The 23,781-nt window shown below is 64.2% G+C and overlaps 2 protein-coding genes across 8 annotated transcripts; one reads left to right on the forward strand and one right to left on the reverse strand.

Moving 5' to 3' along the window:
• Window positions 1–2: 2 nt before the first annotated feature.
• DCST2 (DC-STAMP domain containing 2) lies at window positions 3–9,805 on the reverse strand. The gene is made up of 15 exons (XM_053908756.1): window positions 9,656–9,805; window positions 9,336–9,501; window positions 9,027–9,128; window positions 8,570–8,767; window positions 8,318–8,383; window positions 7,707–7,920; window positions 7,396–7,553; window positions 6,590–6,754; window positions 5,642–5,809; window positions 5,408–5,508; window positions 3,907–4,037; window positions 3,452–3,579; window positions 2,990–3,083; window positions 2,745–2,885; window positions 3–217 (listed from the first exon to the last, which is right to left on the reverse strand). The coding sequence occupies exons 1-15, from the start codon at window positions 9,803–9,805 to the stop codon at window positions 19–21; spliced, it is 2,181 nt and encodes a 726-aa protein (XP_053764731.1). The 3' UTR covers window positions 3–18.
• DCST1 (DC-STAMP domain containing 1) lies at window positions 9,790–23,541 on the forward strand. Of its 7 annotated transcripts, XM_053908743.1 has the most exons (16): window positions 9,790–10,255; window positions 10,583–10,708; window positions 10,779–10,853; window positions 15,387–15,515; window positions 15,735–15,874; window positions 16,495–16,711; window positions 16,800–16,943; window positions 17,469–17,590; window positions 17,907–18,064; window positions 19,829–19,928; window positions 20,041–20,136; window positions 20,249–20,375; window positions 20,696–20,812; window positions 21,201–21,343; window positions 21,445–21,558; window positions 23,218–23,541. In XM_053908743.1, exons 1-16 carry the CDS (start codon window positions 9,844–9,846, stop codon window positions 23,467–23,469), a joined length of 2,472 nt encoding a protein of 823 aa, XP_053764718.1. In that variant the 5' UTR covers window positions 9,790–9,843; the 3' UTR covers window positions 23,470–23,541. The 7 variants fall into 7 exon arrangements, with proteins under 7 accessions (XP_053764718.1, XP_053764715.1, XP_053764716.1 ...); XM_053908740.1 differs by having other exon boundaries at window positions 9,790–10,708; XM_053908741.1 differs by having other exon boundaries at window positions 9,790–10,708; window positions 20,041–20,133.
• The last annotated feature ends 240 nt before the right edge of the window (window positions 23,542–23,781 follow it).

Genomic DNA, 23,781 nt, shown 5'->3' on the forward strand with positions numbered 1-23,781 from the left:
TGTCTGCCTTCGGGTCCTTTATTTGGGAGTTAGGTAGGAGGCATCAGGAGGGGAGGGAGGTGAGAGACGGAGGGGCCGGGGTTCTGAAGCCGGACAAGGGCCGCTCTGGGCGCCCTCGGGCCCAGGGGGTGTGGGAATCCTCTCAGGTGGGGCCCATGCATCTGTGTCCTTGGTCCTCTGAGTCCTCTGCGGGGGCCCCTTCTCCTCGTCCAGGTCACTAGCGAGGAGAGCGGGGGAGCAGCTTGGTCACCAGTGCTGTTTCCACAGGTGCGTCCCCGCCCTGTGGTTCAGTATTTACTCCTGCTGCTCCTCCAGACGCCGGCAGGCAGGTCCCCGTTTTAGGCTGGCGCTCACGGGCCAGTGGGCAGTCCCTTGCCAAGGTCGCATGGCCAGTTAGGGCAGAACCGGTAGTGACCTCGGCGCTGTACCCACGCACTCGTGGCTTCCCCGTTCCCACGACCCAGCTCTTAACTGCAGTGAGCCCCTCGGGAACCTCTGAAACCAAAGCTTCACTCCCCCCACCCCCAGCTCATCACTGCTCCCCCTGCCCCATTTGTGCCAGCCTGTGCCCACCGCACCCTTTCCTTACGCAGCCCTCCCGGGTGGAGGAGACTGCCTGTCTTTCCCAAACCCTGCTGGCACCCGGCCGCTGCACCCCGGCCTCTGGTGGCACCTGCTCTCCCCCCCTTCCCCCCCCCCCCGCCACCGACAGGGGCTGCCACTGTCTCCCCAGTCACCCTCCCCACCCCACCCAGGCTGCCTGTACCAGCTTCTAGCTGCTTGTGTGGCCCCCAGCCTCCTCGCTGGGGACTCACCCACCTCTCTGGCATTTCAGTCCTTGACCTCTGACCTCCACGGCCATAAAGACCTTTGCCTCTGCCTCCACTGGGACACCCCCGAACTTTGGCTGCCCTCTGGATTCATCCCAGAATTCCTCCCTGGCCATGACCCATTCTCTGTGTCCCTCCCGGCCACTAACCCTGCTCCTTAACACCTGACGGACACATAGACCCCGGATGTCCCCCTGGCATCAGCCCCTTCTCTGCCCCAAGGCCGGTAGTAGCACTCTTACTGAAGACACCCCAGCTCTCTCCTCGTCTTGTCCTCTTCCCCACCCAGAAAAAGCCTTCAACCCTGTTCAAATCCTGTCCGTGGGACCACTTTTCCCAGAGAAAACCACATAACCAAACATACTGGAGTCCGTCATTATAGGCTGTGATTTTCAGCATCATCTGGGCCTTTTACGCCACCTGGAAATCCCTTACCCTCCCAGCCAGCCTCTGCACACTCCCAAGGCAGGTGTTTTGACCTCTGGTACCCGCTCCTTGGAACCTTTATTCTGCTCCCAGCCCCTTACATGCTGTCTCAGCAGGGCTCCCTTACATCTGACCCCCCCCCCCCCTTCCCACCAGCCAGCCCTGCTCAGAGGAACACGCCCGTCCCCCTCCTGCCACAGGTGCGCCTCCGCCCCGACCGAGGCCGCCCGATCCACCTGGCCTACACCCCACTTCTCCGGTGCCCCCTCTTTCTCCTCCTAAAGGCCCAGCCCCCCCATCCTCGGGGAAAGAAAATCTTCAGCGTTGGCCCGGCAAGCCCTACCCCTGCTGTGTGAGGACTGCCCCCCTCTTCGGCATCCGGCTTCCCTTGTTTAACTAGAGCAGTTATATTTAAAATGATCAAGCTTCTCGCAGTTGTGATACAGAGCCACGTACCCTGTGTTTCAGAGTCTTGTCTACCTATCACCCTTCGGCTCATTATGGTCTGGCTTTCCCGGGACCACAGAAAATGTTCCCACAAGCGGCCACGGCGGTGACCTGTCGGCCACCAGATCCACTGGCCAGGCTTCGGCCTCCTCCTCCTCACCCATCTCATGCAATTATTGTGCTTGGCCCTCTGTGTCCTCCAGCCTCTCCCCTGCTTGGTTTGTGTCTGAGCCCCTGAGCCCCTGCCCCGCCCTCACCCGCCTCTGCCGCAGCCGGAAAGTCAACCCTGGCGCCACAGGCCCACAGCCCAGGCCTTTTCTCGCTGGCCCCTGGGCGTCTCCAGCTGGCCTCCCTCCAGATACCCCAAAGTTCTCAAACCGAGCCATTCTTCTTCCCCCACGACCTGTTCGACCGCCAGCACCACCGGCCCCGAGCACAAACCCCTGCCACCCTCAGCACCTCCGTCCTGAGGCCACACCAACTTCTCCCTGCCTTCTTAGCTTATTGTCTTAAAGGACAACTATGAACGTGTCAGCCAGCTCTCCACCCTTGACTTCCCAGCTCATCTCCCCGCCGCGGCCTCTGACTTCACCCGACAGACACACACAGCCCCGCTCCGGCCCTGCCTCCCTCCCCGAAACAGCTCACCCCGGCCTCCCCTGGAATGCTATCCTCCCCACCAGTCAGCCTAGCAGACCCCCGGGGGGCCCCAGCCGACCTCTTTTTCACCTCTCCCCTGCAGCCTTCATTAATACGACCCCATCCCAAAGCCGTCCTGCCGTCCTGCTGTCCGCTGTCTGCCCTGCCCTGAGCCCCTCCTGAGCTGGGGCCCCTCAGGGCTGCCCTCCCCCAGTTTGGCGGACTCCTCCAGGGCACGCCGCTGCCACAGAACGGGCACGGGGCAAACCTCCTTCCCTCCCTGCCCTCTCCCCTCACCTCTGCCTCCAGCTCCAGCAGAGGGCCGGCACCGGAGAAGCCCTTGCAGATGTGACAGGACAGGCCCAGGCCTCCCAGGCCCCGTGCCCCCGGCTCGCCCCTCACCTGATCTCAGGGCTGGACCCCGAAGGGAGGGTCCTGCCCAGCGCTTCCTGCAGCTGTTGCCTCAGTAACCACTCCTGCTCGGGGTCCTGTCTCCGGGCTGCGGCCAGCCATCGCCGGGGGCCCTCCTCGTCACTGGAGTCCCTGGAGAAGCCTCCCGTCACGGCCCACAGAGGTTCCGGGGGAGGGTGGTGCCCCCCCCCCCCGCCCCCACAGACTCCGGCCACCCCGTCTCGCTGGAGACTCACAGCTCGGGGTCCAGGTCCCCCTGGTGGGACAGGGGAGATGCACACACGGAGCAGGCGTTGTCCAGGAGACGAAAGCAGGTGGAGCAGAAGAGACCTGGGAAAGGGGGGGAGGGAAGGAGGTGAGTGGGAGCCCCTCCCCCCACCCGAGCCCCCAGCCTCCAGCCTGGGGGGAGGGGGGAGGGTCCTTGGCATGGTGCCCGTGTGTGTGTGGGGGGAATGGCTACAGTGCCACTCTGGCATAAATTCCATAAATTCCGTTACCACCAGGAGAGTCAAGGCAGGAGAGACAGCGGGCTCCCCGTGGTTTTCCGTCCACGAGAACACGCGTGGTAATGACGGGGGGGCGGCTCGAGAGGGCAGTTCCAGGAAGGGTCCACGAGGGAAGGACCACAGGGGATTGTCGCTCGTCCCACGGCCGTGGTGAGCCCCAGCAGGGAGACGCTTGCACCCCAGGACTCTTACCTGGGCAGCCCGGGGTAGCGCAGGACACAAAGGTCTCCGTGTCCTCCTGGTCGTAGCCCTGCCCACAGCCCAGGCAGTAACCCTGCTCCTGCCAGAAGTGGGCGACCACCGGAGCCAGACAGGAGCATCTGGGGGGGGGGTCCCAGACACTGAGCGGGTGGCCCCACACGCACAGCCTCCCTCCTACGAGGGTAGGCCTGCCCGCAGCCTGACCTCCATCCCTCTGACCGTAGCCACGGCCTCTGTGTCCCGCCCTCCTCCTCCCTTCAGGCCACCCCCCTCCCCCCGGCCAGAATTCTCAGCCCGAATTCTCGTCTCTGCACGGATGGCGCGGAACGGGCACCCTCTTCAACCAAACCTCTGGACGCCCGGGAAAGACTGTGATCCGTTCTGAGCTCTGGCTCTTTTTCTGTCCCCTCTTGCCCCGCCCCTGGAAGGAAGGACAGTGGGCTCACCGACTGGCCAGCATCCGCAGGACACTCGTGTGGCCCAGGTCGGCCGCCCGCCGCCTCACTGCTCGGTGCAAGGCAGCCGACAGACTGGTTCGGCGGCTCAGAAGTACGTTGTACAGGTAGGAGATCCTCTCCTGGTGGAGGGCAGACCGGGGTGGGAGCTCCCTGAGCCTGTTTCATGTGCCGGGAATGCCATCTGCCCGCTGTCCAGCTCCTATCCCTCTAGGTTTGGCCTCTTCCTTTGGGAGCCTCTGCACATCCCGGGAGCAGTTTCCTACTCTCTCCTCTGGGTTTTCATACCACTGATAAATTCAGTCATTCCCTAATAAAACATTCTCTCTCTTTTTTAAAACATTTTCTTTTTGGGGGGCCGCCTGGGTGGCTCAGTCAGTTGGGCGACTGACTTCGGCTCCGGTCATGATCTCACAGCTCGTGGGTTCGAGCCCAGTGTCGGGCTCTGTGCTGACCGCTCGGAGCCTGGAGCCGGCTTCGGATTCCGTGTCTCCCTCTCTCTCTGCCCCTAACGCACTCTCATTCTGTCTCTGTCTCTCTCAAAAATAAAAAAATAAATTAAAAAAATTAAAGAAAATTTAAAAAAATTTTAAAAAGATTTTCTTTGTTTTAATTTTTAAATGTTTTTTAAGGAGATTTTTTTTATTTTTAAAAAATTTTTTAAAGTTTTTATTTATTTATTTTGAGAGAGACAGAGCGCAGTCTGGGGAGGGGCAGAGAGAGGGGGAGAGAGAATCCCAAGCAGGCTCTGAGCTGTCAGCACAGAGCCCGATGTGGGGCTCAAATCCACAAACCACGAAATCACGACCTGAGCTGAAAACCAAGAGTCTGACACTTAACCGACTGAGCCACCCAGGTGCCCCAATGGTTTTAATTTTTATTTTTGAGAGAGAGCGAGAGAGCACAAGCAGGGGAGGGGCAGAGACAGGGAGACAGGGGAATCCAAAGCAGGTTCACTGCTGACAGGAGAGAGCCTGATGCAGGGCTCAAACTCCCGAACCGTGAGATCACGGGGCTCGAACTCACTCCCCGAGTTCAAGAGTCGCAGGCTCCCGGACAGCCAGCCAGACACCCCTAAAAACACTTTTAAGTGTAACATCTTGTTCGCGGCCGGCCTGCCTTGAGACTGGGAGCTCCAGACTGCATCTTGGCGACCGTGGGGCAGCACGGTGACTGGCCTACGCTAGATGCCCAATAAATGGTTCGCAAATGAGTGAGCAGGTGGCCGGCGGCCATTCACCCCCCAACACGGCCCCCCCGTCGTTGACGAAACTCCGGAGACAAGCTCGGCCTCAGAGAGCCCTGCCCAAGGACGCCCCGTCCCTCGGCCCCATCTGGGCCCAGAGGCCAACAGTCCAGGTGAGGCGCTGTGGGGGTTCAGCCGGAGGAGAGAGGGCTGGGGCTGCGGAAGGACTCGAAGCTCCCCCCGCCGAGACAGACAGCGCGCACTTGGCGCGCGGGGCGGGGGCGGCGGCGGCTGCGGGCCCCTCACCTGCTCCCGGGACGGGTAGTACCAGGCACATATGACCCGCCGCAGCCTGCTGACGTAGTTGCCACACAGCGTGACGAAGAAGCACAGGCCGTACATGATGCCTGGGGGCACGCAGTCCCGCTGAGCTGCTGTCCCTGGGCACGGGGTGCCCCTCGTGCCCCGAATGCTGTCTGCTCCCCCTCCCCGCCCGGGGGCACACACCTCCCCCCCCCCCCCCCCGGGTGTGGTCGATACCGATGACGACGTAACCCGTGGCGTCAGGCTCCGAGGGGCGCAGGACGCAGCGCGGGGACAAGACGCTGATGTTGCTCTGCTGCAGGACGTCAAACGCTGACACCAGGTCACGATAGATCTTCCCGGCGTAGCCGGGACCCTCCACGGTTATGGACACTGCCACGGGGCCTGGCACAGAGGTGCCCTGTGAGGGCCCGCGGGGCCGTGTCCCTGCCCCCTCTCTCCCGTGCGGGAAAGGCCACGTGTGCTGGGGGGGGGGGGGGGGCAGCAGACAGGCCTCCTGCCCCCAGCCAGGGGCCTCTGGCGGCACTGGGCCTAACCTCAGCCCCGAGCACCGAGGAGGACTGGCTCCAGGGCCCCGAACTGCCCTGCTCCCCCACGTGAGACGGCCTGGATGGTCACCGAGTCCCTCCCCGGCCCCCACGACTCTCCGCTCTCCAGAAGCGTTCGTCGTAAAGCGTTTGCTAAGTGCTAACTGTTGCAGCCACGGGGCTGAGTGCTCTATTGATCGTTTGGGGCTTTTTTGTTGTTTTTATTTTCTCCGTTGGACCTCTGGCAGACGCAGGATCAGATTAATTATATTCTGTGGTTTACAGCGTGCTCTCAGTCAGCGGCCCACCCGACCCCGACACACGTGGGGTCACGTACCCCCGAGGGGCTGCCGTGCCCCGGCTCTGCGAGGCCTGAGGTCAGCACCTCGCGGAGGGCAGAGCTGGGATGGCGGAGCCCAGGCCAGTGTGAGTCCGGACCCGGTGTTGCTAACTACTCTGTTACGGTATAACCACGAACGCGACACAGGGGTCACCGGGCAGAGGACAGAGTTGGAAGAGGGGCGAAGCCAGGGGCTGATGAGTCACAGTGACTTGGGGACTTCGGGGCATCGTCCCCTGGGGCCGGGGGGGACGGGAGGATGTCGGCCAGGGGGGCAGGGGAGGCTCAGGCACTCACTGCGGGCCACGATCTCCCCCTGCAGCTGGTGCCGAGCCAGGTCCAGCACCCAGAAGACGGAGTAGTCCAGGAACACCAGGAGGAGCACGAGGAGGAGGTACCGGGCCAGGTCGAAGACTGCCAGGATATAGAACACCCGCTCCCACCGGGACAGGAAGATGGAACCTGGGTGGGAGGGCGGGCAGGAGGGTGCCACCGCGTCCCCTCACCACGGGACTCCAGCCGCCCGTCCCTCAGTCCCGGACTCCCAGCCCCCCGTCCCCTCAGCCCCGGACTCCCAGCCCCCCGTCCCCTCACCCCCGGACTCCCAGCCCCCCGTCCCCTCACCCCCGGACTCCCAGCCCCCCGTCCCCTCAGTCCCAGACTCCCAGCCACCTGTCCCCTCACCCCCAGACTCTGGCCCTGGGGGGAGAGAGCTCCCTCCTGGGGAGGGCTCCTGCCCCCACCGAGCGGGCCCGTTGGTTGATCTGGAAGGTGTAGAAGCTGTGGGGACCCCTGGGCCAGGGCTGGAAGTGGCGGTGGGGGGGCGTGGCGGGGGCTGTGACGTAGGAGCTTAGCTTCGGGCCTGGGCCCTTCCAAGTCTTCAGGAACCCGCCCTCCTGGGGGTCCCTGGCCCATTCCTCCCGGGCGGCATCTCCATATCAGCACATCCGCACTTCTGGCCTCACCCCCAAAGCCTCCCTTCCCTCGGCTGGTGTCCACTCCCCACCCCTGCCCTCTGTCCGGATGTCAGGACGCAGTGCCGTGTGTGGGGCTTAGGGTCGGGCCGGCTCGGTGTCCCCGTCTGCAGATCCCGGGGCCCTCACCGGGCCGGATGTAGTGTCGGGCCTCGTGGGCACTGAGCGGCAGCACCGTGGGCAGGCCCGCCCTGGAGCGCACGTCTTCCATGAGCAGAAATCGGCCGGTAACATAGATGTTGTCGAAACCGAGCCAGTTCAGGTAACGGTACCGGTAACACAGGGCTCTGGGGGAGTGTCCGCGAGGCCCCTCAGCACCCCAGCCCAGACTCCGCTGGGCGCCGCCCTCCCGCCCCGCACCGCGGCCCCCCCAACCCCGGCCCCCCTCCAGGCCGCCGGACGAGCCGAGCCCCGGCCACCGGAGCCCCCCAGCCCCTCACTGGAGGTAGAGCAGCGGGAGCAGCAGGGGCGCGGTGTAGCCCATCAGGGCCAGGGCCTCTCGGACGCGGTGCAGCTTCACGCCGACGGCTTCCTGCAGGTCCAGGGCCACCTGGGACAGGCTCCGGGAGGCGTTGAGATCCACAGAGAAGTGGTGGGTGGCCGTGACGTTGAACTCAAACTCCTGACGCACCCGGTTAATCAAGTGGCTCACAGCTGGGGCCGGCAGGTGCCGCAGGGCCGTGAGCCAGGAGTCAGGAGCCCAGGGCCTGGCATGGCTCGCGGGCCAGCCGGGCCCTCGAGCCGGGACCCAGTGTGGACTGGGGAGGGGCCTCCGCAGTCCGTGCTGTCCCCGTGGCAGCCTGACTCCAGTGCCACCCGATGCCCTGGCGTGGGGGTGGGGGTGGCCCTGATCCTCTCCCGGGTCCTGCTCTGACGTCCAGCTTGGGCTGGTGCCCCTCCCTCTTGCTGGGCCTCCCTTTCCTGGGTAACTTCCTGGGGTCCTTTCCTTCCGGCCCCTGCGTTCTCATTCTGGGCCAGGAGCGGGCCCCAGCAAGGAGGGGACTGCCCCAGGAGCACCCCCTGGGGCGGCCGGGGGCGGGGGGACACTCACGGGGGCCAATGGTCTTGCGCAAGAAGGGCTGGATGTACTCGGGGATGATGCAGAACACCTGGACCACTGAGACCCGGAGACTGAGTGGGGGGGGGGGGGGGAAGACGCGTGGCCCCTCCCCCTCGGGGACCTACTGTGCACAGAGGCCTCTGGCTTCCCACCTTTCCTACTGACCTCCAGGCTGGTCCCCTCTGGCTCCTCCCGCCCCCCCCCCCCCGCCTCCCCCGGCGGCAAGCCCGGGCTCTCTCTCACCGCTGGCCAGTCCACACAGCACCAGCTTGAAGGGCGTCAGCACGAAGCACAGGTGATAGGCTCGCGGTATGGTCCTCATGCAGCTGTCCTTGGCGCCGTCGAAGACCCGCGCGCACTTCACGTAAGGGTTGCCCAGCTCGGCGTTGCACACGTCCCCGATGTGAAGGAGCCAGTACCACACGTTCCGCAGTGCCCTGGCTGGGGACGGCTGCGGGGCTGGCACGCGGCTGGCGGGAGCCGGTGGGGGGGGGGGGCGGCTGCAGCGTCCCCCCAGGGGGCCGGGGGGCTCCGGGACAGCCCCCGGAGCAGGAGACGCCTGTGGTCAGGGGCCCGGCTGTGCTGTACCCACTGGGGACTAGTCAGGGAGGGGCCCGAAAGGCCCCGGGCGGGGGCAGGGGTGAAGAGACAGGGTGCGTTTTGACCCCCGCCCCCCAAACAGACACGCGAATGTGCTGACCTACGTGCTTCACGCCGTCCATGATCGACCGAAAGAACTTGCGAACCCGGTCAGCCACCTCTTTGGCCTTCTGGGCAATGGCCTTAATCTTGTTCAGGGCACCTGAGAGGAGGGGCGGGGGCACTGTGGGGCGGCCCTCACCACCGGCCCCTGGTAGGGAGTGGGCAGGAGGCGGGTCTGGGAATCCGAATCCGGGTGGAGTCGCCCAGTGAGTGAGGTCAGGGGTCTAACTGGGCGCCCGGAAGTCAGGGCCCCAGCGGAGAGGAGCGGAGCCAGAGACGCAAGACGAGGGGCCGCGGGGGGCCTTACTGACGAGGGGCCGCTTGGCCCGTTCCAGCGCTTCGGCGGTCTGGTTCAGGGCCAGCTCTGCCCCGCAGGCCACGGCCTTGCTGGCCTGAGTGAAGTTGTGCAGGGTGTTGGCACAAGGCCCTTGCAGCACCAGCCCAAAGGCAGCCACCATCAACAGGGCCCGGCCCTGCTCTGGGGGAGACGGCTCCATCAGAAGCAGGACTCCAGCCTTGCAGGCGGCAGCATCTGCAAGCCTCTCAAGGAAGCCTCCAGAATATTTCCCTCGAGCCTCCCCCTCCCCCAGGATCCCTCCTGCCCCTCCCCCTGGGTGCCTCGCTCACTGGAGAAGGCCTGGGGCAGCAGCAGGAGGACGGTGACCCGGACCTGGCGGGAGAAGCCCATGCCGAGGCCGAGGAAGGCGGCCAGAGTGAGGGTGCCCACGAGGCAGGCCCAGGGGCTGTGTTCTTCCACCAGCAGCTCCAGGAGCCCATAGGCCGTGGCCAAGGACAAGCCCAGGGCGAAACCCCCCATGCTGCGGACCACGGCCCGCGACACGCTCGGCTCCTCGGCCCCTACGGGGGCCATGGCCGCCGGATCCAAACGTGTGCCTGTTTCCAGGAGACGCCCACGGGGTTCTGGGGCTCCTCCGGGCTCCCGGAATCCCTCCCCACATTCTAAGGTTCCGAGGCTGTACCACACCTGTGCTGGAGGACCTTACCCAGCTGCAGGACTGGGGAGGGCGAGGGAGGTCTCGAATCTCCTGCCCCAAGTCTCAGAGCAGAGGGGCGAGAGACAGACCAGACAGGCTGTGGGTGCGGCAGAGGGGCCGGAGAGGAGGGGCCAGAGCGGAGGACATCTGTGGGACGAGAGCGGGTGCAGACTCATGGTCATCACACCTCATGGGGATGGGGCCACAGGGCAGAGGAAGCTCCCCCACACCAGTGAGTCAGTCCCGGAGACCCTGCCCTTCCCCAGGGCCTCCCAGCCCCCAGGCATCCGTCCAGTGTCTCCCGCCCCCCCTTCCCCCACCGTGGGTCCCCAGCGTCCACCCCTCTCACCCAGCGGCCCCCCCCCCAGCCATGCCCTCTCCTCTTCTCTCCCTCACCTCTGCCCTGCTTCCTCAGGGCCCCCCCGCCTCCTCCAGGAGGCCCCAGGTTCCTGCAGGTCCCCCAGCCTCTCCCCGCCGCAGGCCCCTAACCCTGATGAAGCGCGTCCCAGCCAGAAGAGTGGGCTCTTGGCCTGCTGGGCTAACGTACTTGACCCCGCAGCCGTGCAGAGGCTCCTGAACTGGGGGCTGCCGGCCCCCTGTGGCCGACTCCTGCAGCGCCAGCCCGGAGAGTTTCCGGTCACTGCTTTCCTGCTGGGGGCAGGCACTGGAGGGCTCCTGGCCATGGGTGAGTGTGGGGCCCCCCGGGCAGGGGTGGGACCCATCTTCTGACCTCGACTTGACCCGTGCACTCGTAGGTCTCTTTCAGCTCCTGGTGAACCCCATGAACATCTATGAGGATCAGAAGGTGGTGACATTGTACAGCCTGGTGGGTTAGTGCTGGCTGAGGACAGGGAGGCTTTGGAGGCTGGGGGGACAGGCCTGGAGAGTCCTAGGAGGGAGTCCCGTCTTGTTTCTTCTGTCCCCAAGTGTCCCTGTGGCCCCAGCCCCCTCCCGGGGCTTTGCAGGGAGATTCGGGGAGAAGAGGAGGACCCAGTCTTGTCGTCTAGGGGCCCTTCCCAGCCGGAAAGGACTCCGTGTTACATGATGCATTTCACACCCATCTCTTCTGACCTCTCTGGCCTTGTTTCCTGCCCCTCCGTTGGTTCGTTCGTTCGTTCAGTCAGTCAGCACTCACTGAGTCCCCACGAAGCTTCAGCAGTGAACAAGGTCCGCGAGCCTCGGGTGGGGACAGTTAGGCAGTGAAGGAACACTGAGTAAGAGCATTTCTGATGGTGACAAGGGCGTGAAGAGAGGAAGCTGGGGGCTTGGGGGGAAAGCGGCTGGGGCGGCGCCGGCCTGAGTAGTCAGGGAAGGCTTCTCGGAGGCGACACTGCCGTGGGGGGGCTCATGTCGAGAGGTGCCAGGCTGCAGGAACAGAAAACCCACCTGCAAGTGCTGTAACCACAGAGAAGGTTGGTTATCTCAGCAACAACAGGTTTCCAGGTCGAGTGGTGTTTGGAGTCTGGATAATTCGGCAGCCGGGTCAGCCCCCCAAGGACCCAGGTTCCTCTTGCCTGGTTTCTCCGCCATCTTTGTTTTTTAATTCTATTGTTTATTTTTTCATTTACCTCCAAGTTAGTTAGCATATGGTGCTACAGTGATCTCAGGAGTAGATTCCTTAGTGCCCCTCCCCCATCTAGCCCATCCCCCCTCCCACAGCCCCTCCAGCAACCCTCAGTTTGTTCTCCATCTTTATGAGTCTCTTCTGTTTTGTCCCCCTCCCTGTTTTTATATTCTTTTTCTTTCCCTTCCCTTATGTTCCTCTGTTTTGGCTCTTACAGTCCTCCTGTGAGTGAAGTCATATGATTTTTTGTCTTTCTCTGACTGATTTCACTTAGCTAATTTCACTAATAATAGCCTCCAGTTCCATCCACGTAGCTGCAAATGGCAAGATTTCACTCTTTTTGATTGCCGACTAATACTCCATTGTGTGTGTGTGTGTGTGTGTGTGTGTGTGTGTGTGTATCACATCTTCTTTATCCACTCATCCATCGATGGACATTTGGGCTCTTTCCATCCTTTGGCTGTTGTCGACAGCGCTGCTGTAAACATGGGGGTGCATGTGTCCCTTCGAAACAGCACACCTGTATCCCGTGGAGAAATGCCTGGCGGTGCAATTGCTGGGTCGTAGGGTAGTTCTAGTTTTAGTTTTTTGAGGAACCTCCATCCTGTTTTCCAGAGTGGCTGCACCAGCTTGCATTCCCACCAACAACGCAAAAGACATCCTCTTTCTCCGCATCCTCACCAACATCTGTTGTTGCCTGAGTTGTTCAAGTTAGCCATTCTGACAGGGGTGAGGTGCATCTCAGTGTAGTTTTGATCTGTATTTCCCAGACGATGAGTGATGTTGAGCATTTTTGTATGTGTCTCCGCCATCTTGGGCCTGGCGACCATTCCGCCTCGGGTTATGAATTGGCCGCGGCAAATCCAGGCATCTCGTCTTTATACAACAATGTCACAAGACCAGAACATTCCTTCTTCATGTCTCCCGTAAGGAGGAGGAAGACATTCCTGGACCCCCAGCCGGCCTCCAGGCATGGTTCTCTGACCAGAGCCACCTGACCTGTGTGGGGCCAGAGGGAGCGGCTCCTTCTCTGACCACAGCCCCCACTGATGGCCTTTCCCAAGGACCCTTGCTTGCTGCTTGTTCTCGTTTACAAGATCTGCTCACATCATTGTGACTGTTTCTAGGGTTTGAAAGGTCCGAGCCAGTCTACACCAAAGGTCCCCTTGCTGCATTCTCCAGCCTCTTCCCCACTTGCACCCCTGCCCCGTCCGTCCCCTGCCCCCCTCACCCCTTGTCCCCAACCCCCAGTCCCCTGCCCCCAAACCCCTGTCCCCAGCCTCCTGCCCCCTGCGCCATGTCCCGTGCCCCCTGTCCTCCTCGCCCCCCACCCCCTGCCCCCATCCCCATGCCCCCCACCTCCCACCCCCCGTCCCCTGCCCCCTGACCTCCCTGCCCCCAACCCCCAGTCCCCTGCCCCATGTCCCGTGTCCCCTGTCCCCCCCACCTCTCCGCCCCCTGCCCCTTGCCCCCTCACCCCCTGTCTCCCACCCCAACCCCCAGCTCCCTGTCCTCAATCCCCAGTCCCCTGTTCCCTGTCTCCTTCACCTCCCTGCCCCCAACCTCCAGTCCCCTCCCCCCTCCCTCCCCAACGCCTTCCCCAGCCCTCCCCCCGCCCCCTGCCCACCCCCTGTGGGATGGGGGTCCCACGGTGGAGGGGGGGCTTGCCTTGTATTTGTTTCCCCACCTCCTTCCTCTTCTGCTTCTTCTGATGTCAGAAGGGATTTGAGGGAAAGGGCCTCAAGCTCGCCGTCCTCAGTGCTGTGCGGGGCCCTCTGCCCTGGCTGGCAGGCTGTCCCACTTCAGGGGCCTTTCAGGGCATCTCTGGAGGCTCCGTGTGGACCTGGGAGGTCCCGTGTTCCTGCTCAGAGCACTTCTGTTTGGCCGACGCCTGCAGCTCCTGCCCCCCGGCCTCTTCTGTGCGGGTCCCTCGGGTCTCTCTGCCCCCGAAAATGCCCCCTTGTCCCAGAGAAAATGCACACGTCCTTGCCCTGCCTCGATGACAACCAAGCGTGGCTCCCAAGTCGTGGTCCCCCACGTCCCCCGGAGGGAGGCCTGCCGGCACTGTGGCCACCTCTCCTCCCCCTCTGTGCTCCAGGTGCTGGGGTTCAGCGGAGGCCGCCTCCCTCTGCCCCATCTCTGCAGGGGCCCCGTGGGGTCTTTCACTTGGCACAGATGGAGCGCCTCTCCCCTCCCCTTCCAGAAAATTCTGGTTTCTGGTCTTGTCTTTGTATATTCTGGTTGGTAGAGGGCCAGAGACCAGTTTTCCCCTTGTGGACGCCCAGGGAGGACACCCGCAGCCCCGTGGGGCTCTCTTCGGAATGTAGGGCAGCGACTTGTCAACAACCATCCTGAGTTTGAGTCTTTGTCCAGAGGCCAAGACCACAGAACAAACCCCCTCCCGCGTCCTGTTGTACCACGACGGGGCTACGCAGATCCACATTCACCCCCGGGGGCTGTTGCCCTTGAACCGAACTCAGGTTGCGTGAGAAGGAACGAGGCAGACTGACCACCGGGTGGCAAGGAGCGGGCGCTGCTCGGGACACACTTGTGCGACTGGGGGAGCCGGCCCGGTGGGGAGGGGGGAGCAGGGCCCTGGCGGGGTATGGGGGGGGTTCCATGGCTCAGAGGCGGTGCCGCCTGGCGGATTCTGGGACCAGCAACAGGCCTGTGTGGGTCAGTGAAGTGGGTGAAGGTCCGAAGCTAGGCGGGGGCCAGGTCAGAGGGTCCACAGGCCACGTTACGGGCGCTTGGGTCGGATCCCAAGCACGGGAGAAAGCCAGCGGGTGGTTTGAGGCAGAGAAGGAACACGATCAGGTTTGTGTGTTGACAAGGTCACTCTGGCTGCCTCGTGAGCACTGGAGGACAGGCTAGTGACAGGGGGACGTCGGGACCGGTTGGCCCCAGCCAGAGGCAAGGGGGTCCCTACGAGGGCGGGGGACGCGGGGGGAAGTGTAGGGACTTAGGATTCGCTTTGGCGTCAGGGGCAAACACTGTTTCACGGGAAGCTTCTAGGTCCCCCGACCAGCTCACGCGTTCCTTTGGCCTGGAATGCCGTCCTGCCCCCTAACCACACTTACTCACCTTCGGCCCCAGCTGACACATCTGCTCTGCCCGGCCCTCCCAGCCCCACCCTCCTCCCCACAGAAACCCCGCTCCCTCAGCTCCCGCGGCGCCTCCCGTGCACTGAGCGCTCGAGGGTCGTCATCTGTCCACCCGGCCGTCTGTCTCCCTGCATGACGAGCTCCGAGGAGCTCACTGTCTCCTTGCAGAGACCATAGGGAGACGCTCGGAAGCGCGGACACGGACCGGCAGGGCCGTGACTCAGGGCTAAAATCAGGGGCGGAGGTGGTGAGTGCGGTAGGGCTCAGGGCACGGGAGTCCTGGGGTGGCTGTGAGGACCAGGGACTGTCGCCGGACTTGTTCTCTTGCTTTCCCCGCTCCCTCAGCACGTAGGGCCTGTGGGAGTCCAGCCTGGAAATGAGAAGGGCTCGCCCCTTTCCCAAACACCAACATACCCTCCTGCACACAGTCAGTCAGTGACCGTGGCTTGTCAACCTCCCTCGTCTCTCCAAGCCCTTCCAGAGCCCGCCGCAGCTAAGCTCTGTACAAGGCCGTTGAATGAATGAATGAATGAATGAGTGGCCTCGAAGGCCTATTAGAGTCCGTGTAAATGGGGGCAAAGGCAGTACGGTGGTGGTTCTAGAAAGAAGCTGGGGGGTCGGTGCTCCGGTAAGCCTGGTGGTGGGCCAGGGGGCATCTTCACTCTGCCTCACCACCTGCCGCTCTCTCCTGACAGGCTTGGGGGCCGTGGGCTGGGGGACCTCCCCTCACATCCGCTGTGCCAGCCTCCTGCTGGTACCCAAGATGCTGGGCAAAGAGGGCAGGCTCTTTGTGCTGGGGTACGCCTTGGCTGCCATCTATGAGGGTGAGTCGTGCCCCTGAGAGAGTCCCTCCACATCTCCAGGCCTCCCTAGTTTACACAGGAAAAACAGGCCGGTGTTGATGAGGTGACCTCTCACCGGCTGCTGGGCCCCGTCGCTGCACGGCTCCAGCAGGTGGCCCCCGTATGCCGAGCAGGAGCTGAGGGGACCTTCTGAAAGCGGCCCGGCTGCGGAGGGAGACCCACTGTGGCGTCTTCCCCCAGGACCCGCGGCCAATCTGCGGCGCAATCTCAACGAGGTGGTGGCCTCGCTGGGCTGCACGGTGGAATTGCAGATCAACAACACGAGAGCGGCCTGGCGCGTCTCCACCGCCCCACTGCGCGCCGTGTTCAAGGGCCTGCTGGTCAGCACCCTGCGCGGCAGGGCCTGGGCCCCTGTCCCCAGGGGGCTCCCACACCTGCACTGGGAGCCACGACCCCCAGACTGTTTCCCGGCCGGGCACCCCCGGCAGTTTTTGCAAGACTGTCCTCAAACATGGCAGGATGTGCCCTGGGCACTAAACGCCAGGAATGCCCCCGCCCCCAGTCATGGGACGTGCCCCCCCCATCTCCAAACACCTGGGTGGGCGGGGCTCTGAGCCGCTGAACCTGAATGTCAGGAAACCGGTGGCCTTGGCCTGGAGGAGTCAGGAAGCTTCGGGGCCCAGGGAACTGCGGACCCGACGCTGGGGTTGCAGGGGTTGGAGGGTTGAGGAGTTGGGGAGACCGGCTGACTGCGGGGACGCTGGGGACCGGGGACATTGAGATGGCAGAGTGGCCTGGGAGGTTAGTGTGAAGGGTGAAGTCCAAGGGCCTGGGGAGCCGGGAGGGGGCAGAGAGGAGGTGCCTGGTGGGACAGTGGAGCATAGGGTGAGGGGCTGTCTCAGGACTCCCCCGAGGGCCCGAGGGCGGAGCCAGAACTTGGGGGGGGAAGGGGGGGCAGGGGGGTCGGTGCGACCTCTCCTTCCTCACCCTCCGACCCCAGGGCAGCAAAGTTTCACTGAAAGCCGAGACTCAGAACCTGTCCAAGGCCTTCGAGGACCTGGATGCCCAGGTGAACAGCGAGATGGGCTACAGCCCCGAGGACGCCGAGAGCCCAGAGGGGACGGCCCGGGGCGTGGGGACCCACCGAGCCCCACCTTCCGGGCGCCGTCTCTCCACACAGAAGATGTACGAGCTGAAAACCAGGCTGCGCTGTTCCTGTGAGGGGCGCGGGGTGCGGGCGGGGGCCGGGGCCGGGGCCGGGGGGCGAGGGGCGAGGGCCTCAGGCACCCTGGCCCCCTCCCACAGACGTGGTGGACCGGGCCATGCTCAGCTGCCGCCACTGGTTCGACCGAAAGCACGAGCGGTGCATGGAGCGCGTCCGGGTCCCGCTGCTCAACCACCTGCTCTGCCTGCCCATGAAGTTCAAGTTCTTCTGCAGTATCGCCAGGGGTCAGCCAGGGGTCAGCCAGGGGTCAGCAGAGTAGCAAGGGGAGGGGGACACCAGCGCCCAGCCCGCCCCCCCCCCCACTGTGGCATTGCCAGGGGTCAGCACAGTGACAGGAGGGGGGTGCAGCCCGGCCCCCTCCCCTGACTGGCGGTGTGACCCAGCTTATATGCATAGGAGGCTCCGAGTTTCGTCTCTTCATCTGAAAGGCAGGGGTAATAAGAGTACCTACCCCGTCAGGGGTTTCTGAGGGCCTGAGGGGCAACACACGGGAAGCTAGTAACAGGGCTGACACGGGAATTTTCTCATAAATGTTGGCCGTCATTATTCATGGTTGGCACGGTTATGAACAGGTAAGAAAAACGGGGGAGAAACGAGGCCTCGGTCCGGGAAGGGGGCTCGAGGAGAGGGGAGAGGGGAAAGACTCGGTGCGGTGCGGAGAGACAGGCAGGCTGCAGGGAGGGGCCGCAGCGGGGAGGCGGGGGGAGCGCGGCCCCTGACCGCCGCTGTCCTGGCTGTCCGGCCGGCAGCGATGGAAGTTTGGTGCCGCAGTCGCATCCCAGTGGAGGGCAACTTCGGGCAGACCTATGATTCCCTCAACCGGTCTGTCCGCGACCTGGAAGGGGAATTTTCAGCCACTATTGACCTCAAGGTAGGAGGCGGGGCCTGGGGGCTGGGGGTGGGGGGAGCTAGGGAGGAGGGAGAGGACACAGGGCCTGAGCCCTGACGAGGCCCAGGAGGGAGGGAGAGGACAAGGGGACAGGTGTCTGTGCTGGGACGCCAGGTGCGAGAGGGGAGGGCGGCAGCTCCCGCGCGCAGGGGAGCAGGGCGGGGGTCGCGGGGGTGGTGGTGGGGGGAATGGCGAGCAGCAGGAGGGTCCTGGGAAGAGCTGCCCCCCCAGTGGGCGGCGGGGGGGGGGGGGGGACGCGGCGGCTGCATCCGGCCGCGTGCGCCTCCGCGCCCCCCAGGAAGAGAAGCAGGTGGCGGTGCTGGGCCTCAACACGAGCTGGGAGCACGTGAGCGCCGAGCTGCGGGACCTCGTCCGCCGCCAGGAGGCCCAGCTGGGGTGGACCCTGGGGCTGCTGCGTGTGCTGCTGTCCTGCACCTTCCTGCTCGTCCTGCACGCGGTGAGCGCCGCGCCGGCTCGGGTGGGGCCCCCGCAGGCCTTCCGCGTCGCCTTTGGGTACAGCGGCAGCCGCTGGTGACGCAGAGTCAGAGGAAACGCGGGCTTTTGGTCAGGGACACGTGGCCCGCATTCCCACACCTTGAAAGGGAGGCCGTCTTCATTTATCTGCCTCCTTCGGCCTTCATCCCAGCGCGGACTTTTTTACTTTTAGCTTTGACTGTTGATTTTTCTCTTGCCCTTCACGTTCCCCTTGGCTCCGACTTTGTCCATTTTTATCGTCCAATTCTGCTTTCATTTTCTCCCGCCTGCCGCGTTGGCAGCGACTTTCCCAACATTTGGACCAAAGTCCTCAACCCCACCCAGCCTGGCGTCCAGCTGGGCCGTCCTGGGCCTCACTCTGTTTCCCTGGTGACCTCTGGACCCTCTGTCTCCTATCACCGCCCCTCACATGCCCGAGACGGGCAGGGGCCGTCAGGGGCGGCCACAGGGGCTCCTGCTCCATTGTCCCCCCGGCTGTGGGGCAGCTGAGGGGCAGGGGTCCTGAGCGAGCCGAGGGCCCTGTGGGGAGACAGACATGAAGGAACCATCTTCCCGCTCTCAAGATGCTCACGGTCTAGGGGAGGCAAGAGAGGGAGGCACCCAAGAAGCATGGACCGTCCGAAGGCCGCACTCGGGACCGGCTTGGGGACCCGGTGGGAGCTGAGTGTGTGCCCCTGCCATAGCTGGTTCTCTTGGGCAAGGGTCCTGGCATCTGTGGGGTGCGGAGGGCAAGGCTGGGCTTGTGGCCTGGGCTGAAGTGGCCATGGCCGGAAGAGTCTGGAAAGCCCTGCGGGCCGGAGGCTGGGAGGCCGAGGTGGGTCAGAGGTTAGGGAGCCTGGCGGGGGGAGTGGGGCGTGGCAGGAAGCTGGCCCGAGACGGAGGCAGGAAGAGGCGAGGGGCACCGGGTCCCGCGCCGGCTCGAGGAGGGAAGGAAGGAGGCACAGAGCGTCCGCTTCCAGGCTTTCAACCCGGTGAGGTCACCGGCTAAGGGGCAGCGGGGAGCGGGCGGGGCAGGTTCAGGCGCGCCCGGCAGCGCTCGGTCTCTCCACAAGGGGGCGCTCGCGGGCTGGCCTTGCATTTCTCCTCTTTGTCCCTTAGAGGCAGGAACAGGGTTTCCACGGGTCCCGAACCACGAGCACTGGAACTCGGGATTTCCAGTCTGCAGGGCTTACGTCATGTAACTCAGTTTCAAACACGTCTCCAATAACTTTTTGTCCTTAGTAAACTGAAACATTACGTGGGACTTTGGAGCATCCTCAGGGGAGAGGGAGCCTCGGGCACACGGAAAACACCGCCTTACTCGAGGGTGTGGTGGGGAGAAGGGAAGTAGGTGGGAAGTGAGTTTTGCTTGAAGTGACCTCCAGGAGAGGTTCTGCCGAGATGAAAGCGGGAGTCCGTCACGATGGCGGGCAGTTCTGCAGCCTTGAGGGGCTTCACGCCCCGCTGCCTTTGCTCCTGCTGTTCCCGCTGCTTGAGATCCACCCTGCCGGACCCGCGGCCGGGAAGCCTCCCTTCCCGGCCACGTACACGACCCCCCTTGTCTTCTCGCTCGTGTGCCTGCCCGCCTGGCCCTGGGCTGCAGGCTGCCGGGCGGCAGGGCCGTGTCTCCGCCTAGGACGTAAGCGGCGCTCGGCGCGTGCCGGGTGGGCCGTTGAATGAGCGAGCGTCCGGGAAGCCCGTGGTTGGGGGTGGGTGAGGACGACATGGAACCGTCCCCGTGCCCAGGTCCTTCTCCTACGTGGACAGCTATAACGGGGACATCCGCTTCGACAACATCTACATCAGCACCTACTTTTGCCAGATCGACGAACGCAGGAAGAAGTTGGTGAGTGGGCGCAGCCCTGACCCAGGGTGCCCTGCCGTGTGCACCCTGTGGCCTCGCGCTCCAGGGGGGCGGAGGGCCCTGGTGTCCGTCACCGTGTGCACGTTGTGTCCAGGGCAAGCGGACTTTGCTGCCGCTCCGCAGAGCCGAGGAGAAAACCGTCATCTTCCCCTGCAGTCCCTTCATGCAGGCCTCGGAGATGAGAAACGTGGTGAGGGCGCCGTGGGGCGGCCCGTGGACCTGACCGCGGGCACTGGCCGCGTGGGGCGGAGGGCAGGGGCACCCGGGAGGGCTCCAGGCCTGCCGCTCCTGTCCTCGGGCAGGTGAGGGAGCTCGCAGAGACCCTGCCGGTCCTGCTGCTGCTGCTGGTGCTGTGCGGCCTGGACTGGGCTCTGTACTCCGTCTTCAACACCATCCGCCATCACTCCTTCCTACAGTACTCTTTCCGCAGTGAGCCCCGCCCGGCCCCTGGGAAGTCCCCCGCCCCACCCCCGCAGCCACCCCACCTGACCTCATCCAGTGTTGTCACCTCCTCCTGTGTCTCACCCCTCCCTGGCCATCTCAGGGTCAAATCTCAGCCCTGCAATCTGACGGAGGGGGCCTCAGCCCCCTTTACATCCGCGACAGGGAGGGGTTAGCGTTCAGTGAAGGGATGAAAGCCCCGCGCTGCAGAGGATTTCTGTGCCTTGAACCCCCCCCCCCAACATCCAGTCCCCATCCTGCCCCCTCCCCTAAACCGCAACCCTTTCCTGACCCCCCCATGGCCTCAGGCAGCCATAAATTGGAGGTGAAAGTCGGGGGGGACTCCATGCTGGCCCGGCTTCTTCGGAAAACCATTGGAGCCCTGAACACGTCCTCAGAGACCACGGTGGACTCCAGCAACATGCGTGAGCCATGCCGGAGGCCGGCTCGGGGGCGAGGGCGGGGGCCCTGGGTCTCCCCAAGGCAGAGAGGTGGCGAGATGGGAGAGGCATGCTGGGGTTGCAGGGATGAGGGCGGGAAACAGCAGGGGAGGCTTGGAGAGCTGGGAAATGACGGCCTGGGGTCAGAGGAGCATAGACGCTAGGGCCTTGGGGACAGAGGGTCCCAGCGCCCCCAGAGAACCCTGCCCACGATGGACACTTTCTCTCTGTCCGTGCCGTGCTGAGCAAATAGCCCCGTGACCCCGGTGGCTACGGTGTCCCAGGTGCAGCTTGCAGGGTGAGGGGCAGGCGGGAGGAGAGCAGGGCCGCCAGAGACACGTCCCGGTGGGGTGACGGCCCGGCCCTGCCCCAGGCTGCCTGCCGCAGCCCGTGAGCCTGAACCCCAGGGCCTACGTGAGGGCCGCGCTCCCCGTGGGCCTGCTGCTGTGTCTGTGCCTTCTGCAAGCCTTCGGCTACCGGCTCCGGAGAGTCATCGCGGCCTTCTACTTCCCCAAGGTACGCCGCCCCCACCTCACAGGCCCGCACCCTGCCGACCGGCCCCGCCACGAGGGGACGCGCTGTCGCTACCCCTGACAACCCCCCCTCCCTGACCCCAGCGAGAGAAGAAGCGGGTCCTGTTCCTCTACAATGACCTGCTGAGGAAGAGGGCGGCCTTTACGAAGCTGAGGAGGGCTGCCATCGTGAGCCGGGCGCAGCGGCAGAGGGCTCCCGTAAGTCCAGGCTGCCCACCCCCCCCACACCGCCGCCTCCTGTGGTTCTGAGGACCCCGGGAGGGGCTTCTCCCGCCGCTCCGTCCAGCCCCGGGGGGGCCGGCCCGCGCACACCAGGGGCCCTGGACGTCCAGCTCCCGGGGGTCGGGGCCGAGTCTGCCTCCGTCCCCCCGCGTTCAGGCCAGCCTGAGACACTCAGTGGGCCATCAGGAAGCAGGCAGAACAGAGGAATCAGATTTGATACAGCCTGACCAGAAGAAAGCAAGGGGGCTTCCCCGGGATCAGGGGACCCGAGGCAAGCCACGGATGCTACTGCGGGGTCACAGACCAGAAGCTCGGGGCCTCTGCCGGAGGTGGGGAGGCAGGTGGGCTGGGGGTCAGGGAGGCATCATGAAGGGGCACGTGGCGGAAGGACAGAGCCCACGGCCAGACGAAGCGGGTTCCAGCCCACGCTTCCTCATCAAGCTGTGTGACCTTGGCCATGGTCCTCAAGGGACCTCAGAGGGTGGACAGATCTGCAAGGCCTGTGCAGAGATCAGTGGCAGTGAGGTGTGGGGTGCTGGTGCCAGAGGGCCTGGGTTTGAATCCTGGTTCCTTCATCACCATGGCAACCGGGATCTGCGTTGTTTACTTAAAAGCTGTGCCTTGGTGTTTCCCTTCTGCAAGACGCAGTGAACCACTTCTCCATCTGGTTGTTGAAAGGGTTAGAGGAGCCTCGCTGTCATGGAGCAGGCGCCTAGCAACTCCCACGCACATGTTGTCGTCATGTGACCCTTCTTGGTACAGGACCCGTGTTGTTTAAAAAAAAAAAAAAAAAGGCAGCCATTCTTATTTCACCAGCCCTAACAGAGCTCTTGGAAGCGAGAGACCACATTTGCTGAAGTTTTCCTCCAGGGCCTAGGTCCCCCACCCCGTGACACATGGAGGCTAAACGAGCATCTGCTGAGACAGAGCACACTGTGAATCCATGACCTGGTCTGGAAGTAAACTGGACTCTCACGGGCAGATAGAAGGGCATTCGTCCCAAGCTAGGGGAACAGAACGTGCGAAGTCTCAGAGCCCGAGGGGAACGTCAAGGGCCAGGGCTGGTCTGGGGGGCTGGCCAGAGGACGCAAAGTTCAAGTGGGGGTAAGTTAGAGCAGAGGCTGGAAAGGGACCAGAGTGTGGAAGGCTCTGAAGGCCAAGGCCAGGAGTTCTGCGCTGACATGCAGTTTCTTGAGCAAAGACTGAGCTGATAAGGTGGCCTCTAGAGAATTCCTGGTAATAGTGTGGAGAGAGGGGGGAGCCTTCTGAAGCAGGCTTGTAATCTGGAATCAGGGCAGCTGCGTGCAGCCAGGTCTGGCCGTTGAGTATCTGTGCGCCTTTGGGAACTCACATAACCCTTACGAGACTCCCCTTTCTGGCCTGTAAAGCGGAGAACACAGGGGTAAGAGTCTTACGCGTCCCACTCACTTCTCAGCCCACCCCGCGAACAGATCAGGTGGTTCACAGGGAGGTACAGGTGATGGTTGTTGCTGCTCCCAGCTGGGGGAGTGGAAGCCGCACCCCCAGTCTCCATCACCGAGCGGGGGAGGGAAGCTCCCTAGGTCCATTTGCCTGGCGACCTTGCCCTCCAGGCCCCGCTCCCCGCACCCCTTCTCTCCCCCGGGCTCCCGGCAGCGCCACCACCTGGCCGACGTCCTGCACCGCCGCTGCCCGCTCCTGCGCCGCTGGCTGCGCCGGCGCTGCGTGGTGTGCCAGGCTCCCGAGACGCCCGAGGCCTACGTGTGCCCGACGCCGGACTGCGCGGCCGTGTACTGCAGGTCGTGCTGGGACGACATGCGGCGGCGGTGCCCGGCCTGCACCCCGCGCGAGGAACTCTCTTCCTCCGCCTACAACGACAGCAACGACGACGCCACCTACGCCGAGTGACGGGGCGCCTGTCGCTGTCCCCCCCTCCCCAACCCGCTCCTCCTTGGTTAATAAAAGCCCCTGCACTCCCGACGCCTGCGCTTCCCAGGGGTCTGAGCCGCCCACCGGATCCCCGCAGAACCGGGCCGCCGACGGGACGCGGGAGGGCAGCCAAGCTGCTGGGAAGGGGTCGGGCCCCGGACCGGGTGGAGGCGCGCCGCCCAAGCCGGTCGGACCGGGCCTCGTTCTGCTCCCACCCCGCGCAGCAGCGGGAACGCGGCGGGGCCGAGCCGCGCGGGCCCCGCGGGAGTCGCGGGCGGGGGCGGGGCCCTC

This window comes from Panthera pardus, unplaced genomic scaffold (genome assembly GCF_024362965.1).
Source record: "Panthera pardus isolate Hobbes unplaced genomic scaffold, ASM2436296v1 HiC_scaffold_21, whole genome shotgun sequence".
Classification (NCBI taxonomy): domain Eukaryota; kingdom Metazoa; phylum Chordata; class Mammalia; order Carnivora; family Felidae; genus Panthera; species Panthera pardus.